The following is a 20,505-nucleotide window of genomic DNA, read 5'->3' as shown; positions in this document are numbered from 1 at the left end:
GAACAGCTGTAGTGGGGTGGTGGAATAGTACATGTGTATATATGTGATACATCCCAAATGGTTGAAGGTGATTTCTTGTGAGCCCAATGCAATTCTTAGTCTCGTCTCTGGCTGTGCTCTGAAACCACAGGGTCATTGTCAGAGGTCCCTACTTTTTTTTGCAATGATTAGAAAGGAGGTCAAAGCTGAATCGCACCTGTGGTTGAAAGTTTTAATCATACATTACGGACCTCTACATATACAAAAGGAAATCTAGGGCGCAGGGAAGGACGTGACCTAGCACATCAGTGTTGAAGGGGAGGAATAACAGCAGACAGGCCACAAGAGTACCAGTGAGGTTGCAGCTCAAGTTGCCTGTGATCTTTAGCAGCAGCTGCAAAAAAATCAGGGCATAAAGAAGACGGGAGCAAGTCGAAGGAGGGGCTCCTCCCCAACATGGGTATCAGCGTCCAGAACAGTCAGAGAAATGATACACCCCCCAAGAGCTCAGCGCCGCAGCCCGACCATCTGCCGCCCGGCTGCCTCCCAAAGAGAGAGGTTTCTCTGTGCTCCAGGAGAGGGGAGAGCTGAGAACTCCTCCCCCCGCCTGGTGATCCCAATTTTCGCAGAAGAGGCACCCTTCCCATCGCCTGGGGTTTTAATGCACGGGGCCACACTGCTGTCAGAAAAAGAAGCCTGGCCAGCATGCGGAGCGAGCCCCCATCCCGCTGTTTGTCACCATGTCCAGCTTCCCAGAGGGGCTCCTTTGGAGACCTCTGGAAGAGAGAGTGAAAATTTTGCTGGGATATATGGAATAAATTGGTCGGAGCTTCTGGTGTGCACACTTGGGAGGGGACAGCTGCACCTAGAGACCCCAGCCCCACAGGCAACCCTGCAGGGCAAACTCGATGTGAAAAGCCTTCTGGGCGAACCCAACACTGTCGGGGCTGGAATTATGTGTACGCACAGGCACTCTCTTATTTTTTTTATCCTCGTGCCCAGAGGAAGCAGAGCGACTTGTGCTTTTAGTTTTAAAGTCTCCAAAGTAAATCAAATCTTGGCTGGGAAACTGTAAACAAAATCAAGCCAAAAAAACAAAAGCAAAAACAAACACTGATTCAGTAAGAGAGTCCCCGTGTCAATCTGCACTTCCCGCAGGCAGGGTGCCATGGCCTGAGTGTGGAATTACTGTCACAGCACACTTCCCTGTCTGGTCTATTGCTGCCAATTTTGTTACGAGCCCCCCCCCTTTCCACTCCCCTCAAAAAAAAAACCCTAAACCCCACCCCCCCACAAAACCCCCAACCCTGTGGGAGTAAATATTGGATTAAAAGAAACATTAGGGTAAGGAGTTGGAAATATTGGAGACAAAAATCTCTCAATGGTGCTCAGATACTGCTGGCACACACAGATAAGCCTTCTGAAAGTTCAGATTCCAAATAATTGCCTGGACCCACTAGCTAGAATATCTATCATGTTGACAGTGTTTTAAGTCTCTTGTTTCATTTAATTTACAAAATGCAACGGAAGAGTAAATACTGGAACGCTCTTGAGCTAAAACTGCTGGGAAAATGGCAAGCCTGACCTATGTCTTATCCCAGACAGTATATTGTTCTGTAGTTGAGGTTAAAACCAAGAACCCTGACAAAACCAGAGGACGACAGAGCAGGAACAACAATAGACCTCCTCCACCTCCTGCCCAAGAGTAGTATGTGGGAGGAACACAGAAAACAAGACTGGAAGAGCTCAGCCTTTCCCTCAAAGACTATTTAAACAGGTATATAATTACTCTCATAGTTCTTTTTACAGAGTTAGCCGGTAAGAAAAATAATAGAGGTGATACTTCTGTCTGGTAAAAGCTTTAAAAGCTGAAAAAACTTGGATACCCTCAGCCACCCAGCACAAGTGGTGCTTTTACAAGGTTCTCAGTAATAAATGAAAAATGACTTCTTGGGCATCTAATTCACAGCACGCAAGAGAACTGGTTTTGCCTCTGTGATCTCTCTAGTTAAAAGCAACAACAACAACAGAAAAATCAAGGTCTTATCAGAACAGACGTTTTATCATGGAATTAATTTTATGAACTGAAGATATTTCACCTTATGGGCTGGCACCTTTTAAGTTCTGAATTGGCAAAAAGGCACCAGCTTGGTGTTAGGAGTCACTCAGGTGTTAATGAGAGCATTAACTGACAGATGGCATTCAAGATATTTCTCCCTTCTTCAATGAAGACAGCTTCTTTGCTACAGCAGAGATCAGGAAAGCTTAATTCTTAACAAGCGTACAATGCTTTGGCACAAAGGCAAGCCCTCTAGAAGGTAATGGGAAGGATTCAGGGTTTGCTGGGATGACCTCAGTCAAACATCATTAACAGGGTCAGGAGAAGCAAAGCCTATTTCAGAAGGAAAAAATAATGTAAGGGCCCCCATGATCAATCTATCGTGGCTTGTCAGAAAGAGAAAGCTTAGGCTGACCTTAGAAGCAATATGAGTTACTACTACCAGCCTGACCTTGAGCTCTCATGTAACAATGGAGACTTTTTTTTTTTTTTACTGTATTAATGAGCTTTCTTATCTGAGGTGGGGGAGGAAGCCTTATGGACCAGCTTGTACTTTACCTTCAAACAATTTACCCTACTAGAGAAACTAAGTCAGGCATGATCAGGGGAAAAAAAAAGATACTACCCCATCCTTCTGAGGGAGAAAAGGGATGGACAGGTGTATTCCCCATTTCCTTCGAAGCCCTCTGTGTGCAGCACACTCAGAAGGCATGCAAGCCAACAGAAAGCACGTATTCCTCAGACCATGGGCCAACTTGTCATCAGGGCAATCAGACTGGCAGAGGCTCAAGGGCAACAAGCACCTTGAAGGGCCCCTCATCAAAACACTTCACAGAAGCAGAGCAAAATGACCAAGGAGCTGGAGATCCAGGAATCATGACCTTAAGCTTTAAATATCCACATTTCATTTCCAATTCAACTAGCAGTGCCACTAGCTGCACCACTGTCCTGCACCACTGGTGGGGGCAGACTTCACAAATTCCAGCCAGGGACAGTCTCAAGGGAAGCAGTAACTCCTGACCACACCGAACTGGTGACAGACCTCAGCAAGGTCCAACCCTGGCAGAGCCCTTGTGATGGAGGAAACAAACACCCAGGCTCATCCTGCTTTTCAGTGCCCTCTTCTGATTTATGCCTGGAGAAGACCAGCTGATGTACAAGGGGCTGTGAACAGAAGGTGGACGGCTTACATTAATGGACCCTGAATAAAACCACAAAATAGGGAAAAAAAATTAAACTGGGCTTGTCAAGGTTCCAGGGTGAAGTTTCTCCTCCCAGAGTCAGAAAGACAGCAGATTGCTGGAGTACAAGTCCATCACAAGGCATGTACAGGCCTGCCTCTTGTCCTCCACTTCTAGCTAGAACTAGTTTTCTGAATGCAGACACTGCCCAAACCTCAAGTAATTCTGTGGCTTACCCGTGTGGCCGTCAGGAGCATTGGTAGTGAAGGAAAGGAGAAAGACCCTTGAAGAATCAGTGTGTATTGCACTGAGCTCTACATACAGTGACCTTTGTCTTCACCCTTGCTGAACTTTCTACATTACAATCATGGTTTTGTTTCAAACCGTAAGGACAAAAAAATAGCTGGTTATCAAATATTAAGTAGCGGCAGCTCTTCACTGAAGTAGTCTGGTCTAACTCCTGGATTTGGCAGTCTGAAACATGAGTGATCAGTTTGCCACATCCACGAAAGATACTCCCAAGTTTTCCACACAAGTAGAGGACAGCAGAGTAAATTCAGCACCCCAGCAATTCCTATTTTCCGCCCCTCACCTGTCCACCCTGTAACTTGCTTCCAGAGCTCAAATGCGGCACTGAGACCACCTCCAAGAATATGCTGAAGAGATGCTTAGAGAAGACATCAGGGTTCTGGACCTTTCCTCCAACATGATAATACAAAGTTAGGACAGGAGGTTCTCCAGCAGAAGGCTGCTCGATCTTGCTAAGGAAATCTAATTTACACAGTTGGATGGCAGGGAATCCACTGCCTTCCCAGCTGAACCCCTGAACTGTTCCTATTTAGGCGAGGGAAAAAAAATCAGCTAAGAAAAACCAAGGTGGTCAGCAGCTAAGAATACTCCACTCCTGCTCCTTGTCTTCCTCCATCTTACCTCGCGCAATCTTCCATACAATAAAAACTGGGGAAGCTGGAAGGGGAGCTGGCAGATATGCTGTATCCCACAGAGAAGCAGAATAGGAACAGCTATGGAGCGAGGCAGTGTCTCCAGGGAGGCAGAGAGAATGGAGAGCTGATGTGGGCTGTCTAGTCTAATAAGGGATCACACCACAGGAGCATGTGCTAGCTTGACAGAAGCAAGTGCAGCCACTTAACCTGGGTATGACAGCTGAAGTCGGAGCGTTGCTTTGCTACCCCCAAAAAAGGGGAGCACAAAGGAAGAAGGGGAAGCCACAAGGTCACCACAGCTGCCCACCCTGCAGGGAGGTTCCAGGTCCGCTCATGCAGACTTCTCCCCCCAGCTCAGAAAAACTGAGCAACCAAGGAAGTTTCCAGGTTGGGCTCTTTAGCACTGCTAGACCACGCTCACAAACTCTTGAATTAGATGGAGATGCCCTTTTACAAGCTGTGAGCTGATATGTGCTGCCCTCCACCCCTTTTCCCTCACATGAGGAACAGGAGGCAGCTAGTCCACCCCTCCAAAAGGAGACGCCAGCTGGAGGAACTGAACTCATCTCACACGCCAGTGTGGCAAAAGGGCATGCTCTGATCTTCCCCAGCTGCCTATGGTCCACACTTCTCCTGTGATTCTGCTTTTATCTAGCAACCACCCTACGCATGAGACAGCCGCTGGGAGTGACTTGTTTGTTATTTTGCTGAGAGAAGGCAGAAAAGCAGCAGAGAGATCAGTGCAGATATAGCACAGTCCCACGTTGGCCTGTTCTGAAAAGGCTCTTCCCTTAGGCTGGCAAATGCCTGGGACGGGCAGGAGTGCTGAGATAAGTGTCTATTTGATCTTCTCTCCCCCATTCACCCTGGATTTTTCACTGCTTTATGTTCACAAAACGCCAAGGCAGCTAATCAGTGCTCTGTGACCCCTGTTAATTGGGCTGTGTGAGAGAAAGGCAGCACCGGCAGGAGAAATCACACATACCTGTTACTTTGAACTGTCCTGTCATTTTCCGTCTCCCTGCTTGCAGGAGCTCCCAGCACCCTTCTGTGAGCCAGGGCTGCTCTATTTTCGTCACCATCCCCAGGATCAGCAGGAGGGGCCACAAGTGTTTCGTGTGGTTGTCCTCCCTCTAACACCTCAAGGTACAGGGAGGCAACAAAGAGGCACGTTGTTGCTTCTCCTTCTGTGTGAGAAGGTGAAAGTGATTTTTGGTGAAGGAAACGCAATCTGAAGGCGCTGATGGCCCTTCTTCCACCTATGCCCAGCTGCTTCTCACTGCCCTTATCTGCCTCTCTGTTGCTCCCCCTCTCCCTGCCCACCACAATACCAGGAAGAAGCGAGCAGATGCCCAGCATCCATCTCCCCGTCTCAAGAGACCAGCAGCCTATTTGGCCAAGTAAGCCAGAGAAAGAAAGCAATTGGTGTGAAGATGTGAAGCATTGGAGGAAAGAGGGGTTGGATTTGCCAAGCCTGGTGGATTATGCAGTACTTGGAGGATGAGGAAGACACATATGGTTAACTAGATGCACACTGGGTGTGGGGGCCTGCATTTGTTTTTTAGGTAGGAGCAAGGGCTGCTTGCATGTTTTTGTTGTTTGATTAGGGAAAAGAAGAAATCAGAATATGAGCAGCAATAAAACCAGAGCAGCCAGAAACATCCCAAACAACAGCTGAAGGCACATGGTACCAAAGGAAGAGAAAGTCCTGGGGGCAAAGGGGATGAGCAGGAGGATGCGTACGCTGCCCAGACAGATTCAGAGAATATTAATGAGATTAAAATAAAACTTAAAACGTGATGGTTACCAGTTTGTTTTTCAATGCCAGCTCAACCTTTCCCTCAAAGTCAGTGAGTCTCTGCACAGTCTCCATGAAGTGAAGGGGGTAGTGGTATGGACAGAGAAGCAGGAACCCCCTCCTCCACTACTGATGCTGCAATTTGGGTGAAAACTGATAATGACAAATCAATGGGTTGGATAACTGGATTAAAAAGGGGGAAAAATAATTCTGCTAAAAGATCCTGAAACTGTGGTGAGCAAACAGTATCGCTATATATATTTGCAAAAACATGAATTAAGGTAGCAATAGATGAACAGAAAGGATTATTTACCTAGAATAAATACAAAAAAGAGACGATTTGAGACACTTTAAAAAAATGTCTTTTTCCTTAACTGTAAGTGCATAAATGCAATTAATTAAGTGTGATTATGCTATTTTCCATGGACATTGTTGGGTTTGACTCAGGATGACCATATTCACACCAAAGGTGTGTTTAAACACACCTGCCCAGCTTTGCCAACATACTAACCCCACAGATACTCTGTACTTCACCGTTTATTCAATTTTACCTTTAAGATACTACCCTGAAACCGTTAGTCAAAGGGTGCAATAACAAATCAGTTGCCTTCAGTGTGATGTACAACCCATGAGAGCAGCAAGGCAAGGTTTAAACTCCAAGAGGAAACCAGCTCTGTAATCAGCCACTAACATGCATTTTCCTACTTACCATCGTGTTGAAACATGCACCACAGCTCCAGCATGGAGGAAGGCAGATGATATTGCAGCTACTTTTTCTCTTCTCACCCAAAAATACAGACCTCTGTTCCTTGAGATTATGGCTGAAATTGTAAAATACTGTGCATCTGGAAATATATAGGAACCTCTAGAAAACTCCTGGTAAGACTGTCAGATATCCTGCCTGTCTGAATGGGACGACGACTTCAGTGTCCAACAAGCAATAAGTGGTTTCTGCTTCTTTATCAGGGGTTGCACTGGACAGTTCATCAGTCATAGAGGAGACAAGACACATGTCCCCAGCAGCGTGAGCCGCTCTTTTCCTGCCTTGAGGAATCAACCTGTTGAGCCGAGGGAGCCCCAGAAAGAGGCAGTATCAGTTACTGAGGCTTTCCTCAGAAAGGGAGGCAGAGCCTCCCTAGTACTGGAAAAGGGTGGTACCAGTGCTGATGCCATCACACATTATGCCCGAGGTGGAAAGGACCAAGGAAAGAAGTTATCTCACCCCAAGCACCTAAGATAAATTAATGACAGAACTGAAAATGTCTCTGTATCATGCCTGGAGAAAGTTTGGTGTCAAACTGGCATGTGAAACTGTGGGAGGATACAAGGGAGATGTCTAAGTCTATGTCACCTCTTACCATGTGACAACATTGGTCTTGGCTGGGGAAGGGCCAGGGAAAATGGCTTTCATTAAGCAATGAATTTCCTGGCATGCTAGTGAATAAGGTCAGAGAGCTGAGGAGAGCCGGAGCCCAACGCTTCCCTATCCGACGAGATCTATCACGGCAGCTAGACTGGTAACATGGATTTTTCCCTGACAGTACGCTCAGACAAAGTGGTAAGAATCTGCCGAGACACTGAAGGGCAGAGTTTTCTGCCAGGCTCAAAATCAGATAACAAGTAACAGACGTCACTGGCAAAGGCAGAACGGCAGGAGGCAGAAGAGAGGTCCTGAGTCTCAGAGCCAATACCAGGGTGTCCTGGTGAAGGCACTGGAGTGTAGGCTGGTGCCGAAGGACAGGAAGGTAACGGTGATGAGGTGTCACAACCATCAGTACTGAGGTTGGTGATACTGGTACACAAGACAGGTGCAAAGCAAGAGAGTCAGCTGAAGGACGAACGCACTGATCCACAGGGCACAGCTGGTCTAGTGAAGCATAAGATCACCAAGAGAAGATTAAGCTATACTCATGCCAAACTGGAGACTTTACAGGCACATAAGCAGGCAGCAGGCTTGATGACACTGACAGACTTAATGGTATCAGTAAATTATGTCACTTTTTGGACCTTTTGCAAAGAAAAAGCAAAGAACCTAGGTTCTCCTCAGTGCGCATGCTCCCGAGGTAATAAATCTGAGACACAGCAGTTCCCGAGGTCAGTTTTAGAGCTCGAGGAGCAGTTTCTGGGCCTCAAAACAAAACCATCTGATCTGGACGTTTCTGAGCACAACTTAGCAAAGGGAGGTACCTTTCCCCCCCCACAGGTAGGAGGCCAGATTTTCGACAGCCTTGTAAAAGAAGTCTGGCAAAGGCAGGAGGGTCCCTAGGTGGGGTGAAATGCTGATCCTGAAAGGCCCTGATCAGCAGGTGAAACTTCTCCAGTCCCAGCATGGATGGGTACCTCCCAGCACCCCTCAGGAATTCAGAGCGCTGCATTCTTCTCTGCCCAGTTCTTCCTCAAGGCTTATCAGACACTGAGGATGGGAATCACTTATAGGCGTAATGATCCCACAGCCAAGACAGCGTTTGAAGCCTGGGGGCTTCTGCATTGCTTCTGTGTCAAGTACCTTTGGCTTTGAATAACAAAAGGCAATCTCCTGAAGGATCAAAAAGGAAAACAAAAAGAACCAGTGTTAGAACTGTTTATTAACTAACCTAAGAACTAGTTACAGGTTGTTAGATACAACAAAAAGGGAGAGAGAAGGATCTGGGTGCTCAAGAGGCAAACAAATACCTTGGGGGAAGCCAACTCTGTCCATCAATGTAGGGGGGATTTGGGTAACGCTGGTGTGGGGTGAGAGGCCTGGTAAGATGCAGGCTGCTCTGAAGGGTTCTGCTAAGGGAGACATTGGTTCATGCATGCTGGGTCTATAACCAGTGCATACTGATCTGACCTGAAAAAGACGTGCAGTCCTTAAGGGAGGGATCTTGATGGCCCTGCAGACACAATGAAGTGTGAGAACCGCTGCTGCATGCTCTGGTCTTGCACACACTGCCTCCATCTGCACACTTCAACTCTTAAGGAAAGGGTTTTTTTCCCACCTTGTTTTGTGTCTTATTCTGTGTGACCTTTACAACCAACCACACAGTGTATGTCCAACAACAAGGCACTCCGGACGTGATGAAATGAAGACCAAGCCACAGTAGTCTCTGCCTCAGGAGGTATGATCACAGCCTTCTGGATGGTCCAGAATAAAGGAACGTACCTAGAGGCCAACTTTGACCTTGTGAACAGACCTGGTAAGACAGCAAGGGCTTTGGCTGGTCTGTGATGGCATTTCACTTTTCCCATCAATTACCTTCACCTGCATCTAACTAGTCTTCAATTCATGCTTGCCAATTTTCATCCACATGCTTCTTTCTTTCTACTACTGTTATTTGATGCTCTTTCTGAAGAGAAGCAGATCAACCCTTGGGAGTTGGAGCCAATTAACTTACCAAAGACCCAAATACATCTCCTATATTCTGAAAGAGCACATAGGAATGAGGCTCACTGTGCCCTGCATTCAGACTGGAAGAGGATCATTACTTACTATTCATTCCTGGATCCTTGAAGAACAAGTGAAGCCAACTTAATGCTGCATTATTCATTCCTAGTGCCCATCAACAGAAAGCATGCTCCCAATTCATAGCCATAAGGAAACACAACAGTATTGCTGCGCCATAAGCTCTTCCGATTGTTTAGGGGCTGTAGAGAGGACCTTAGGGTATTACAGTGATGATGAGCACTGTGGGGAAGAAGCTAGAGTTATTGTCTTGATGATGATGGGGAAATAGGACACATGCCCGTATTATGGCACAAATCCATACGAAACAAGCCCTTATGTGCCTTGCTGCTCATATAAAAATATGCTTAATGTAGGAGAAGAGAGTCTCTTCTGAGGCAAAAAATACCTAGCGTGGGGTTGCCTTGAAGCAAACAAGCTTGTCAAATTCATTACTTAGAACCAGCCCCACATATTACAAGTTTCTGGGAACAATGGATAAACCGAAGTTTTTACAGATAAATAAACGGGTCCTAAAGAAGTCCCCTTTTGGGATTCAATTCAGAACAGGGTTTTCCTCTTCTTTTCTCTAAAGCTTAAAGTACTACTCTGGTTGAGCCAGAAACTGATGAAGGATGGAAGGTGAAATGACAGAAAAATTAAAAGTATAGGTGACTTAGAACAGAGACTGACACGACACACCAAATCATTGTAGTGGCTTAGCAGCTGGCCAGCAGCTGCCCCAGCTGTTCATCAAGCTCACTGGGGCTAAAAGACTAAAAGAAAATAATTTCAGAACTTCTCCAATATTCACCCTTAGACTAAAGATCGGTTTCTGAGCCTGGCTGAGGTGCTGGGAGGTGGCCTGCAAAACCAACCGCTCTGGAGCAAAAATCCTGCACTGGTGGTTTGGAGCATCACTTTCTTGAAATGCAAGTCTCAAAAGCGAGGGCAAAGGTTTCACGTGGAGAGAACTTCCATATCCTGTCCCTCTCTCTCCATCACTCTTTGTCTTCTTCCTTCTATTTATCTCTCATCCATCTGCCCTGACAATAACAGCACAGCTTTCATGGTCTCTTTTTCTTCCACCATTTTCATTCCTTATTCTCCACCACACCTATGGAATAGTATTTCCAGAATGTGCTACCATACCAACTTTTCTTCAAACTCTTCTTTAAAGATTCATTTTATCCATCTGAGAATCAAAGACATTTACTTAGCTTTATTTATACTTGAACTCTATAATTTTATTCCACTGTGCTGCTCATTAATCTCTGAATGACCGTGTTATTTTACTGCTGTAATCTCATCCTTCCTTTCCCAACACCTGCCAGCTGCCTCATTTTCACTTTTTACCCTTTAAAAGGCTCACCTTGCATGGCTTGGCTATTATTATAATAAATATTAATATTAGATTCAAGATGAGCAATGTAGCCACTTCATCTCCCTTGCCCCCTCATGGTATCTCCTGCGCCGATGATACCAGGTCGATTCCAGAGGCCATCCACCAATCTCCATGATGTATGCAAGGCAGCACTTGTTAAAAGTCAGACTGTAAATAATGCTGATCTTGTTGATATTCACTTGGCATTCATGAATATGATTCTGAGTTAGTGAGGTGCTTTGTGGCTGGGCCATTGAAACAGTTGTGATAATCAAGGTCACTGGCACAACTGCAAGAGCCGGCTGTTAAAACTCTTTCTGAGAGGTGGTGGTCCCCAGGTCTGCTGCGACTGAGCTTAGGCAGGCTGCCCCAGATGTTATGGCACAGACTGGTGTTGAATTAATTGAGATTGTCTTAGTACCTTGGCTTAGCTATTCCTGCAGCCCGGTTCACCACAGTATCCATGAGACTTAAAACTTGACGTTGGTTTGCCAGCTATTCCAGTTGACCTGCCACTTTATCCCCTAGACCAGACCAACATACAGCGGTTCTTAAAGGACACAGCTCACGTAGTCATGTGCAGAAGGGCAGTTTCAAGATGTTAAGTGTTTTATTGAAGGCACTTCTAGCAAAACATGAGACCTGGGCTAACCCCCAAAGTAGCCTGGTAAAGACGCAGTCCACAGATAAAGGACGAGGACGGACAAAAGTGACAAAGCAGAAGGAAGAAGCGAAATACTCAGAGCTATTAAACACAGTCCTCAGAAATGGGCATTCTGTCCCCATGGGTTAGAAGATTTCAGATTATGCTTTATCTCTTTCTGATGAAAGCTCAAATAAGTGATTACAGAACAAGCATTAGAAAATAAGCAGAAAACAGGCAGTATTCTTGATTGGCAATTCAACAAATAGGAAATATAGCTCTTTAGATGCCATACTGGGAGTATTTCTCAATGCCATCATTAAGGGTATAAAAGAAATAATTAAGACAATTGCAGGCCAGGGAAGAGGAGTTAAGAAATATCCTCTTATTATCCATATTTATAGAATCATAGAATCGTTAGGTTGGAAAAGACCTTTAAGATCATCGAGTCCAACTGTTAACCTAACTCCAAGTCCACCACTAACCCATGTCCCTAAGCACCACATCTACACGTCTTTTAAATACCTCCAGGGATGGTGACTCCACCTCTTCCCTGGGCAGCCTGTTCCAATGCTTGACAACCCTTTTGGTGAAGAAATTTTTCCCAATATCCAATCTAAACCTCCCCTGGTGCAACTTGAGGACATTTACTCTTGTCCTATCCCTTGTTATTTGGGAGAAGAGACTGACACCCACCTTGCTACAACCTCCTTTCAGGTAGTTGTAGAGCGCGATGAGGTCTCCCCTCAGCCTCCTCTTCTCCAGACTAAACAACCCCAGTTCCCTCAGCCGCTCCTCATAAGACTTGTGCTCCAGGCCCTTCACCAGCTTTGTTGCCCTCCTCTGGACACGCTCCAGCACCTCCATGTCCTTCTTGTAGTGAGGGGCCCAAAACTGAACACAGGATTCGAGGTGCGGCCTCACCAGTGCCGCGTACAGGGGGATGATCACTTCCCTGCTCCTGCTGGCCACACTATTTCTGATACAGGCCAGGATGCTACTGGTCTCCTTGGCCACCTGGGCACACTGCTGGCTAATATTCAGCCAGCTGTTGACCAATATCCCCAGGTCCTTTTCTGACAGGCAGCTTTTCAGCCATTCTTCCCCGAGCCTGTAGCGTTGCATGGGGTCATTGTGACCCAAGTGCAGGACCTGGCACTTGGCCTTGTTGAACCTCATAAAAATGGCCTTGGCCCATCGATCCAGCCTGTCCAGATCCCTCTGCAGAACCTTCCTACTCTCACGCAGATCAACATTCCCGCCCAACTTGGTGTCATCTGCAAACTTACTCGGTCCCCTCGTCCAGATCATTGATAAAGATATTAAACAGAACAGGCCCCAATACTGAGACCTGGGGAACACCACTTGTGACTGGCCACCAGCTGGGTTTAACTCCATTCACCACAACTCTTTGAGCCTGGCCATCCAGCCAGTTTTTTACCCAGCAGAGTACACCTGTCCAAGCCATAAGTAGCCAGTTTCTTCAGGAGAATGCTGTGGAAAACGGTGTCAAAGGCTTTACTAAAGTCTAGGTAGACAATATTCACAGCCTTTCCCTCATCCACTAAGCGGGTCACCTTCTCATAAAAAGAAATCAGGTTAATCAAGCAGGACCTGCCTTTCATAAACCCATGCTGACTGGGCCTGATCACCTGGTTGTCCTGTGTGTGTCACGTGATGGCACTCAAGATGATCTGCTCTGTAACCTTCCCCGGCACTGACGTCAGACTGACAGGCTTGTAGTTCCTTGGATCCTTCTTCCAGCCCTTCTCCTAGATGGGCGTCACAGTTGCTAACCTCCAGTCAACAGGGACCTCTCCGGTTAGCCAGGACTGCTGATGAATGATGGAAAGTGGCTTGGTGAGCACTTCCGCCAGCTCCCTCAGAACCCTTGGGTGGATGCCATCCGGCCCCATAGACTTGTGAGCGTCCAGGTGGTGTAGCAGGTCGCTAACCATTTCCCCTTGGATTATGGGGGCTTCATTCTGCTCCCCGCCCCTGTCTTCCAGCTCAGGGGGCTGGGTACCGAGAGAACAGCTGGTCTTTCTATTAAAGACTGAGGCAAAGAAGGCATTAAGTACCTCAGCCTTTTCCTCATCCTTTGTCACTATGTTTCCCCCTGCATCCAATAAAGGATGGAGATTCTCCTTAGCCCTCCTTTTGTTGCTAATCTATTTATAGAAACATTTTTAATTGTCTTTCATGGCAGTAGCCAGATTAAGTTCTAGTTGGGCTTTGGCCCTTCTAATTTTCTCCCTGCATAACCTCATGACATCCTTGTAGCCCTCTTGAATTGCCTGCCTCTTCTTCCAAAGGTCATAAACTCTTTTTTTTCTGAGTTCTAGCCAAAGCTCTCTGTTCAGCCAGGCTGGTCTTCCTCCCTGCCACCTCGCCTTTTAGTACATGGGGATGGCCTGCTCCTGCACATTTAAGATTGCCTTCTTGAAGAATGTCCAGCCTTCCTGGACTCCTTTGTCCTTCATGTTAGAACAAACCAGGTGCAAACTACAAGTCAAAACTCCAAGGTTACTTTACAGATCCAGAAAGAACTTAAGGTGGATGCAAAACAGATGATCCACTTGGGAAAAAAAAATTCCAATGCATTAAGTGAAGAAATAACAAGAAAAAAAATAATTGAGGTTCTTAAGGAAGCAAATGCTGTCTGTGATGCCACAGAAGTCAATTAGATAGTTTTCAGCTACAGTGACGGACCCGTCTCCTGGGGTATAAGAAAAAAAAGAATCTCATGGGGCATAGGCAAGAGCAGAGATATTGTTTTTGTTCCTTCTCACTTTCTGGCACCTTTGTCCATGTTGAAAAAACAAAAAAATAAAACATGTTAGAAGAAAAAGCAATTAAAGTGTTTTTCAAGAGACAATAGCAGCATACAAAACGTCTCCCAATGAGAAATATGATAAAGTCATTGAAACTTTTTATGCCATCGCATTAGAAAAATAGCAAAAATGCAATAACAGAGCAGTGAAGAATGAGTTTCACCCAAAGAAATGCTGAACAGCGGGAGCTTTTCTGGATTATTTTAGTTGAGTGTACACATCCATGTCACACCATCACTTCTTACTTAAAAACAGCTGCAGAAGGCTCCTGCTGCGGCTGTTGCCGTTAGCTGAAGCTCTGATCTTCCTGTCTTGATACAAGTCATCAAGTCGCATTTCCTGCTGGAATTAAAGTGGCAGCCCCTAGGGACTATGCAGCTGCCCAATTTATATCAGAGAGAATCTGAAGCAAGCACCACTATTTTTTCAAACTGCTTAATTTTTATTTACTTATTTTTTGTAAACCCCAAATTCTATTACAAGTTTTCTCCCATGTCACTCCCCACTTTCCAGGCAGTTGCATTTTGAAACAATTGAAAGAAAAGATAGACATTTCAAGGCCTGTGCACAAAAGCAAGAGGCAGGAAAAACATATGGGTAAACTCACTGGCATCAAACCAAATGGTGCCTATAGCATAAAACTGAGCATAGAGATCATACAAAGAGCTTCAAGGATATTAGTTTTTATGTGTTTAGTAGTTAAATGGTACGGATGGTATATGAATACTATGAAGGCTATTTATAAAAGAACAAAAGCTGCAGATCATGGCACAAAAGTATTTTGGGTCAAAGCAAAAAGAGGAGAGCAACAGGGAAACTGTCCTGGCCAAGTGCTCAAACCACTCGGTGCCAGGCAAGGACAGCTATGGGGTCATTGCTAAAGATGCTAGAAGACAGAAATGCAGACTACCATCCTTTTTGTTCTGTACTTCTACAGTGCTTAACACAGCAAGAACCAGGTCAATGAAGAGTGGTCCTAACAGCTATGATCAGTTAAGATAAGTAAGAATTTGGAGAATATCATGTGGCATCCCATTAAGTAGTCTCTGTAGTTAAACACAGATATCCATAACTCAAAGAAAGTCTTAAGTTACCAGATATTCAATGCTCCTTAACCATCAAGCAGGGTAAGAAACACACTCTTGTATGTAATTCTTTTTTTAAAAAAAGTCTGTCATAAAGAATATCAAAACGAAGGCAAAGTTGCTCTACTTCAAAACCAAGAATCACAGTACCCTACAAAAGTATTAATCTCTTTTTTTTTTCCAAAGAATAATAAGCAAATCAAACTAGATTATGTTAAATTGTGCATTAGAAGGGCTCTCAGCTAGGTTCCACTTCCAAAATTACTTGAGAGCACATTATAATTAGCAAAGGTATGTGACAGTTTTATACCCCTCTATGATGCATGATTAAAGCCAGGCAGCGCAGCTCCGCCGCAAGCTCTGCACGCCGTCAAAACAGATGTGACAAGAACTACAAGCTGCTCCCAGACAGATTGTGAGAAAGCATAGACAGATAACATTTTGGTCATCAAAGAGGTAAGACACAATCCAAAACTAATTAAACCTCAAAACCCCTCGGAGAGGTAAACTATGTTTTATATGAAGTTATATGAAGCATCTTGTGCTTGAGGCGCAGAGTTCCAGCCCAAGAACAAGGATGAGAACAAGCTCCTACCTTCCCCTCTGAGGTGCAACAGGGAGAAAAGTCTGCAGCTTAAAGATTAACAGCCTCAGCATGAGGACGTGGAGCACAAACGACTGGAGAGATCGCTGCTGTAATGCCACTGTGATGGTCTGTGAAGCTCATTTTTCCCACGCGAGACAGATACCTACTATCTGTCTGCAACAGAAAAATATGGAGTCCTGGCCCATGGTGAAAAGCCAAATCTAAACTCCACACAAATTCTGCCTCTTATATTTGCACGTCTTTGTCCGCTGAGTGCTCAAAAAAATCAATTAGACTCTCAACTCCTTACCATTAACTGGGGACAAACTAGGTACAGTAGGGAAGCTGTGCATCAGCCAAGACCTATGCTTTGGCTATAGGTCAGGTTAGAGGGAACAAAGGCGTTGGAAATAAATGTGTAAGGAACAAATTGAATTTTAGGCTTTAAAAACACACATTCATTTTGGATAAATATTTCATGGCTGGTTTGTAAGCGTGAAACGAACAGTGGGGAAAGTTGGTTTCTGAGAAGTGTATCCAAGCCATCATTTTTATTCTCATTTATGTACAGATTTCCATGTTTAGACTACATCTTAATGCTTCTTCCTTCGTGACATCCCTCTGCATACAGCACCTTACCCTCTGTTTCCAGGTAGCCTCCCCCATTGCTTCCTCTGCAGAGCTTCAGAGCCCACCTCCCCAACATCCCAGTGGCTCCAGGCAGTTTTCCTGATATATTCCTTCAGCCATTTCCACCACGCTGCTCCTGCTGCGCTCTTTTCCCCATCTCCTCTGCAGAAAAGACTTTTCTTGTTATTCCCCTGCCCATGAGGTAGTCCCCTTCTACGGGAGGTGCTATAGAAAGGGTACAGCTGGTTTCTCCTTCAGGCACCTCATGCTTTCCCTAGCACAACCATTCGGGTGAGGTGTAAGTTCTCACAACTTCACTACGTGACTTCATACCCCTCCATTTCCTACAGCACCTCTTGTACATGGACAGACACACAGCAACAGCTACGTAGGTACCTACCGATGCCGCATACGCACACTGACTAGGCTGCACAAAGCCACGGTTGGGTTACCAGCTCTTCCTTCTGCGATGACGTTACCTCCTTGCAGCTTTTGCATCTCAGACTTAACCAAGGCTGTATTTACACAGGCACAAAGTGGGACCTACACGCAGTATGGAATAACTACACATTGTTGAGCTGCCAGGTGAGTCAAGTAACTGCACGAATGTATACGCATGGGTACGTGTGTAAACTTCCCCAGACAGACAGACAATTTGCCACTGCCTAATGACTCACCCATGATTCATCCCTGAATTTTCTTAGTTAAAACATTGAGAAAGGGGAGGCAATTAGACAGTGAAACTGCTAAGCAGATGCTCTTAGATCTGGAGAGCTGAGGAAATCCTCAGACTGTTGAATTTATCAAATTTATCAAAGACAAATCTTCCACTGCTTCTACAAGACTGAGCTGATTAAGGTGGGCAAAATACTTAAACCACTACTTTCTGGTGTGAAGAAATAAACTTGCTGCATGTTTATAAGCAAGATTATATTGCTTTGTGGCTATTTTGATGAGGGAGGTATACACGATTGCAGTCCCTTTACAATCAAGCTTCTCATCACATCAGTTTCAGAGACAGTAAATGCAGTGCAGCTGCCTGGTTCAGGTCCTGATACCCACTTATGCTGAATGTCAACCCAGCAATGCACGACAACTTACTTAAAGGGCAACTATATATAAAAAAATAAACTATATAAATTTTGTTGAACCTAATCAGTTAATTAGAAATACAGCTTTCAATGAAAGCACCTATGCGCCAGCCTAAGCCTCTGCACAACAGGGGAATCTTAGGGAGCAGGATCACTTAACACCTCTTCTAAGCAACTGCAAGTGTTGCCGAGCTGTCTTTGTCTCCACAATTATGCTTTGCTATTAACATGATTCACAGAAGAACAAATAAAACACACTGCAACAAGCCTTCATTATCACTGGAAGCAATTTAACTGTGTGAGTGGTGATCCTCTATAGAATGATCTACAGATGTCACATTTTGGGAAGCTACTTTGGTGGACGCTAACAAAGTGTCTCTGGACGTCAAAACATCAAGAAAACATGTCAAATCACTTTCCAACATCCTGCGACTGAACTGATTCCAATACTCCTCTTATTTCCAAGAAAATAACTACAATTGTCCCTCTGTAAAGCAATGGGATCTTCCACGCAAGTGAAGTGGCTGCAGAGCAGCAAGTTTTATTCTATGCAATACATACAAAATGTTGAAAACGTATGTGATGATTTAAAGACTTATTGTGATATCACTAATTTCACCAAATAGAGGGCAGAGCATAACTGCAGGTGTGAATGTTCACTGTATGTGCTAGTGCTACAGCAGAGCATCAAACAGATTTGCATGGGATCTGAACAAAGAAGTTTGCTTAACAACGGGTCTGTAAAATCAAAAACCTACAACTCAACCCAGGAAGAGCTGGAATTCCCTTCCACTCGGTGAAGCATCTGGCCTGATTGCTGGAGGCTGCCGATCACTGTCATGTCATCACTCTAAAGCCGTGAAACATCCCCGCGACCGTGTTAATTAGCTCCCCCTGCAAAGCGCTTAAGCCATAGAGCGAGGTTACTCACGTGATGTCTCTGCGCTGATAGCAACCTTGAAGAAGGCAGGCGATCAGGTCGCTGATAAACTCCACATCATCCCTGTGAAGAGCAGCTTCCAGTTCCTAACGAGCAGAAAGGAGAGAAAAAAATTCCAACCATCAGACTAACTCCTTAAAATTTACTCCTGGTGGATCAGGACCAAAAAGACCCAAGCAGCCTCAAGTACGTGTACAGCAGCAGAGCATACACTGGGTAAGCCGACCTTCCCCATCATTAAAAATACTGCTACCACTACCTCTTCATTGCAAGAGTTTATGGGAAGACCTTGAAAGGCTTTTACTGAAAGTCACTCTCCAGCCATAAGACTAATGGAAACAGAAAAATAGGGTTCAGTGAGGTTGAGATACTACAGCCTAATAAGAAACCCGTGATTTCTCCCATGTTCAGCTGATGGGCGGGAATCAACAGTTTCATTCTCCTGCTTTGTTTTCCACTCACTAAGGCTGGTGAGTTCATTTAAAAGATGTGCTCAGAAAGCGAGGCCCTAAAAGCCACTTACACAGAGAAATAGCAGTTTCAGATGGATAGCCAGAAATGGCTGAAAGCTAGCAAGCAAAGGCCTCAAAGAAAAGCAGGCATTTTGATTATTTAACTTATTTCTCTTTGTTTTGTTTTTTTTTCTTTCCCTCCAGTACGAGAGAAAGAAAGGATGGAGGGATGTCAGATCTCATGACCCAAAACCTCAACCCTTGATGGAGGGGTGGAGAGTATCATGGCTTATTTCAGCATGATGGAGTTGATGTAAAGGTGTGATGCAGGAACTGATCCACAAAAAAGATAAACTTCTGAATTTCACACATGTTGTGAGAAACATCTCTTTTTCACCTAGCAATTTCAAGCTTTGTTTTCAAAATACTACTAGGTTAACTACAGTTTTATTTATATGCCAGAAAATCATTCACAGTAAGAAAAATCCACTTCCTGTAAGAGTTATCATCAGTAGCATACAGCAGTTAACAAGATTTAAGACGGATAAATAACATAGGCATAAGAAGCTATTCTTTTTTGGTTTCAGAGTAAATAATGGATTGAATACAAATTCCTACTTCAATGTTACTCAACAGACTGTTACACAAATGGCTAAGCTAATGGCTACAGAATAAAGGTTAATGGCCAGAGAATAAAGGATAAACGTTTTGGCACTTACCCAATAAAGAAGAGAAAGTGCTTTTTTATTAGACCACAGTAACTGTGGTAATAAAATTATCGATAACAGATTGCAGATTAAATGCCAGTTGTAGTTTTTCATTGGAAATGTATTAATGGCGTATTTTCATTATCAACACCGCTCTTATTTACCTCTTGCGCAATATCCAAAGTGCTTCACGAGCGGAAGCCTGACACGTGCCCCGCGAAGAATGTATTAAACGCATCTATTATACATAGAAACTCGAGGCAAGGAAAGGGCGGCGGGCAGCCAAAGCCTGACATAGCGTCCCTGCTGCAAAGCTAGGAAAAGTCCCAAGAATCTCTGTGCTGGTCTCTAGACGACTACCCTGCTTAATGACAAGTTAATACAAAAACTGCAGTTGCTGCTTGCCATCCCTTGGAGAGAGTGATATTATTGTGGTATAAATAGTAATCATGCTATATAAATAGTAATTACTGAGTGAATTCACTTGGTAAGCGGCTAGTATATTGGAGGTGTTGGCTTATTTTATTGGTAAATGACTTTAGTGGACATCTGACCTCTAACAAAACATACCTGAGAGGGAAAAGAAAAAAAATACATGATGTGCTAAAACATCCCAGGTATGTTACCAAAGTAAACTTGCAGCTTGTGAAAAATGACATGTTAGGACCCAGAATAAAGGGTATGTGTGTGTGTGTGTGTAAGTCTCCAGGATATTCCCCCCCATTCAGCCTCTCCCTTATCCGCATATACTCGTGCACTAAAGCTGTC

The 20,505-nt window shown here is 44.7% G+C and overlaps 1 protein-coding gene across 1 annotated transcript in view; it reads right to left on the bottom strand.

Annotated features, from left to right (window-relative positions):
• Nucleotides 1–20,505, bottom strand: part of CECR2 (CECR2 histone acetyl-lysine reader) — a 97,820-nt gene that overhangs the window by 28,410 nt on the left and 48,905 nt on the right. The window contains exon 2 of the mRNA XM_075159525.1: nt 18,570–18,664. Coding sequence (XP_075015626.1) covers nt 18,570–18,664 — 95 coding nt within the window. The remainder of the gene's footprint in view (nt 1–18,569; nt 18,665–20,505) is intronic.

This window comes from Calonectris borealis, chromosome 1 (genome assembly GCF_964195595.1).
Source record: "Calonectris borealis chromosome 1, bCalBor7.hap1.2, whole genome shotgun sequence".
NCBI classification, from domain to species: Eukaryota; Metazoa; Chordata; class Aves; order Procellariiformes; family Procellariidae; genus Calonectris; species Calonectris borealis.
Note: the sequence above shows the minus strand (reverse complement) of the source record. Positions and strands in the feature narration are given on the sequence as shown.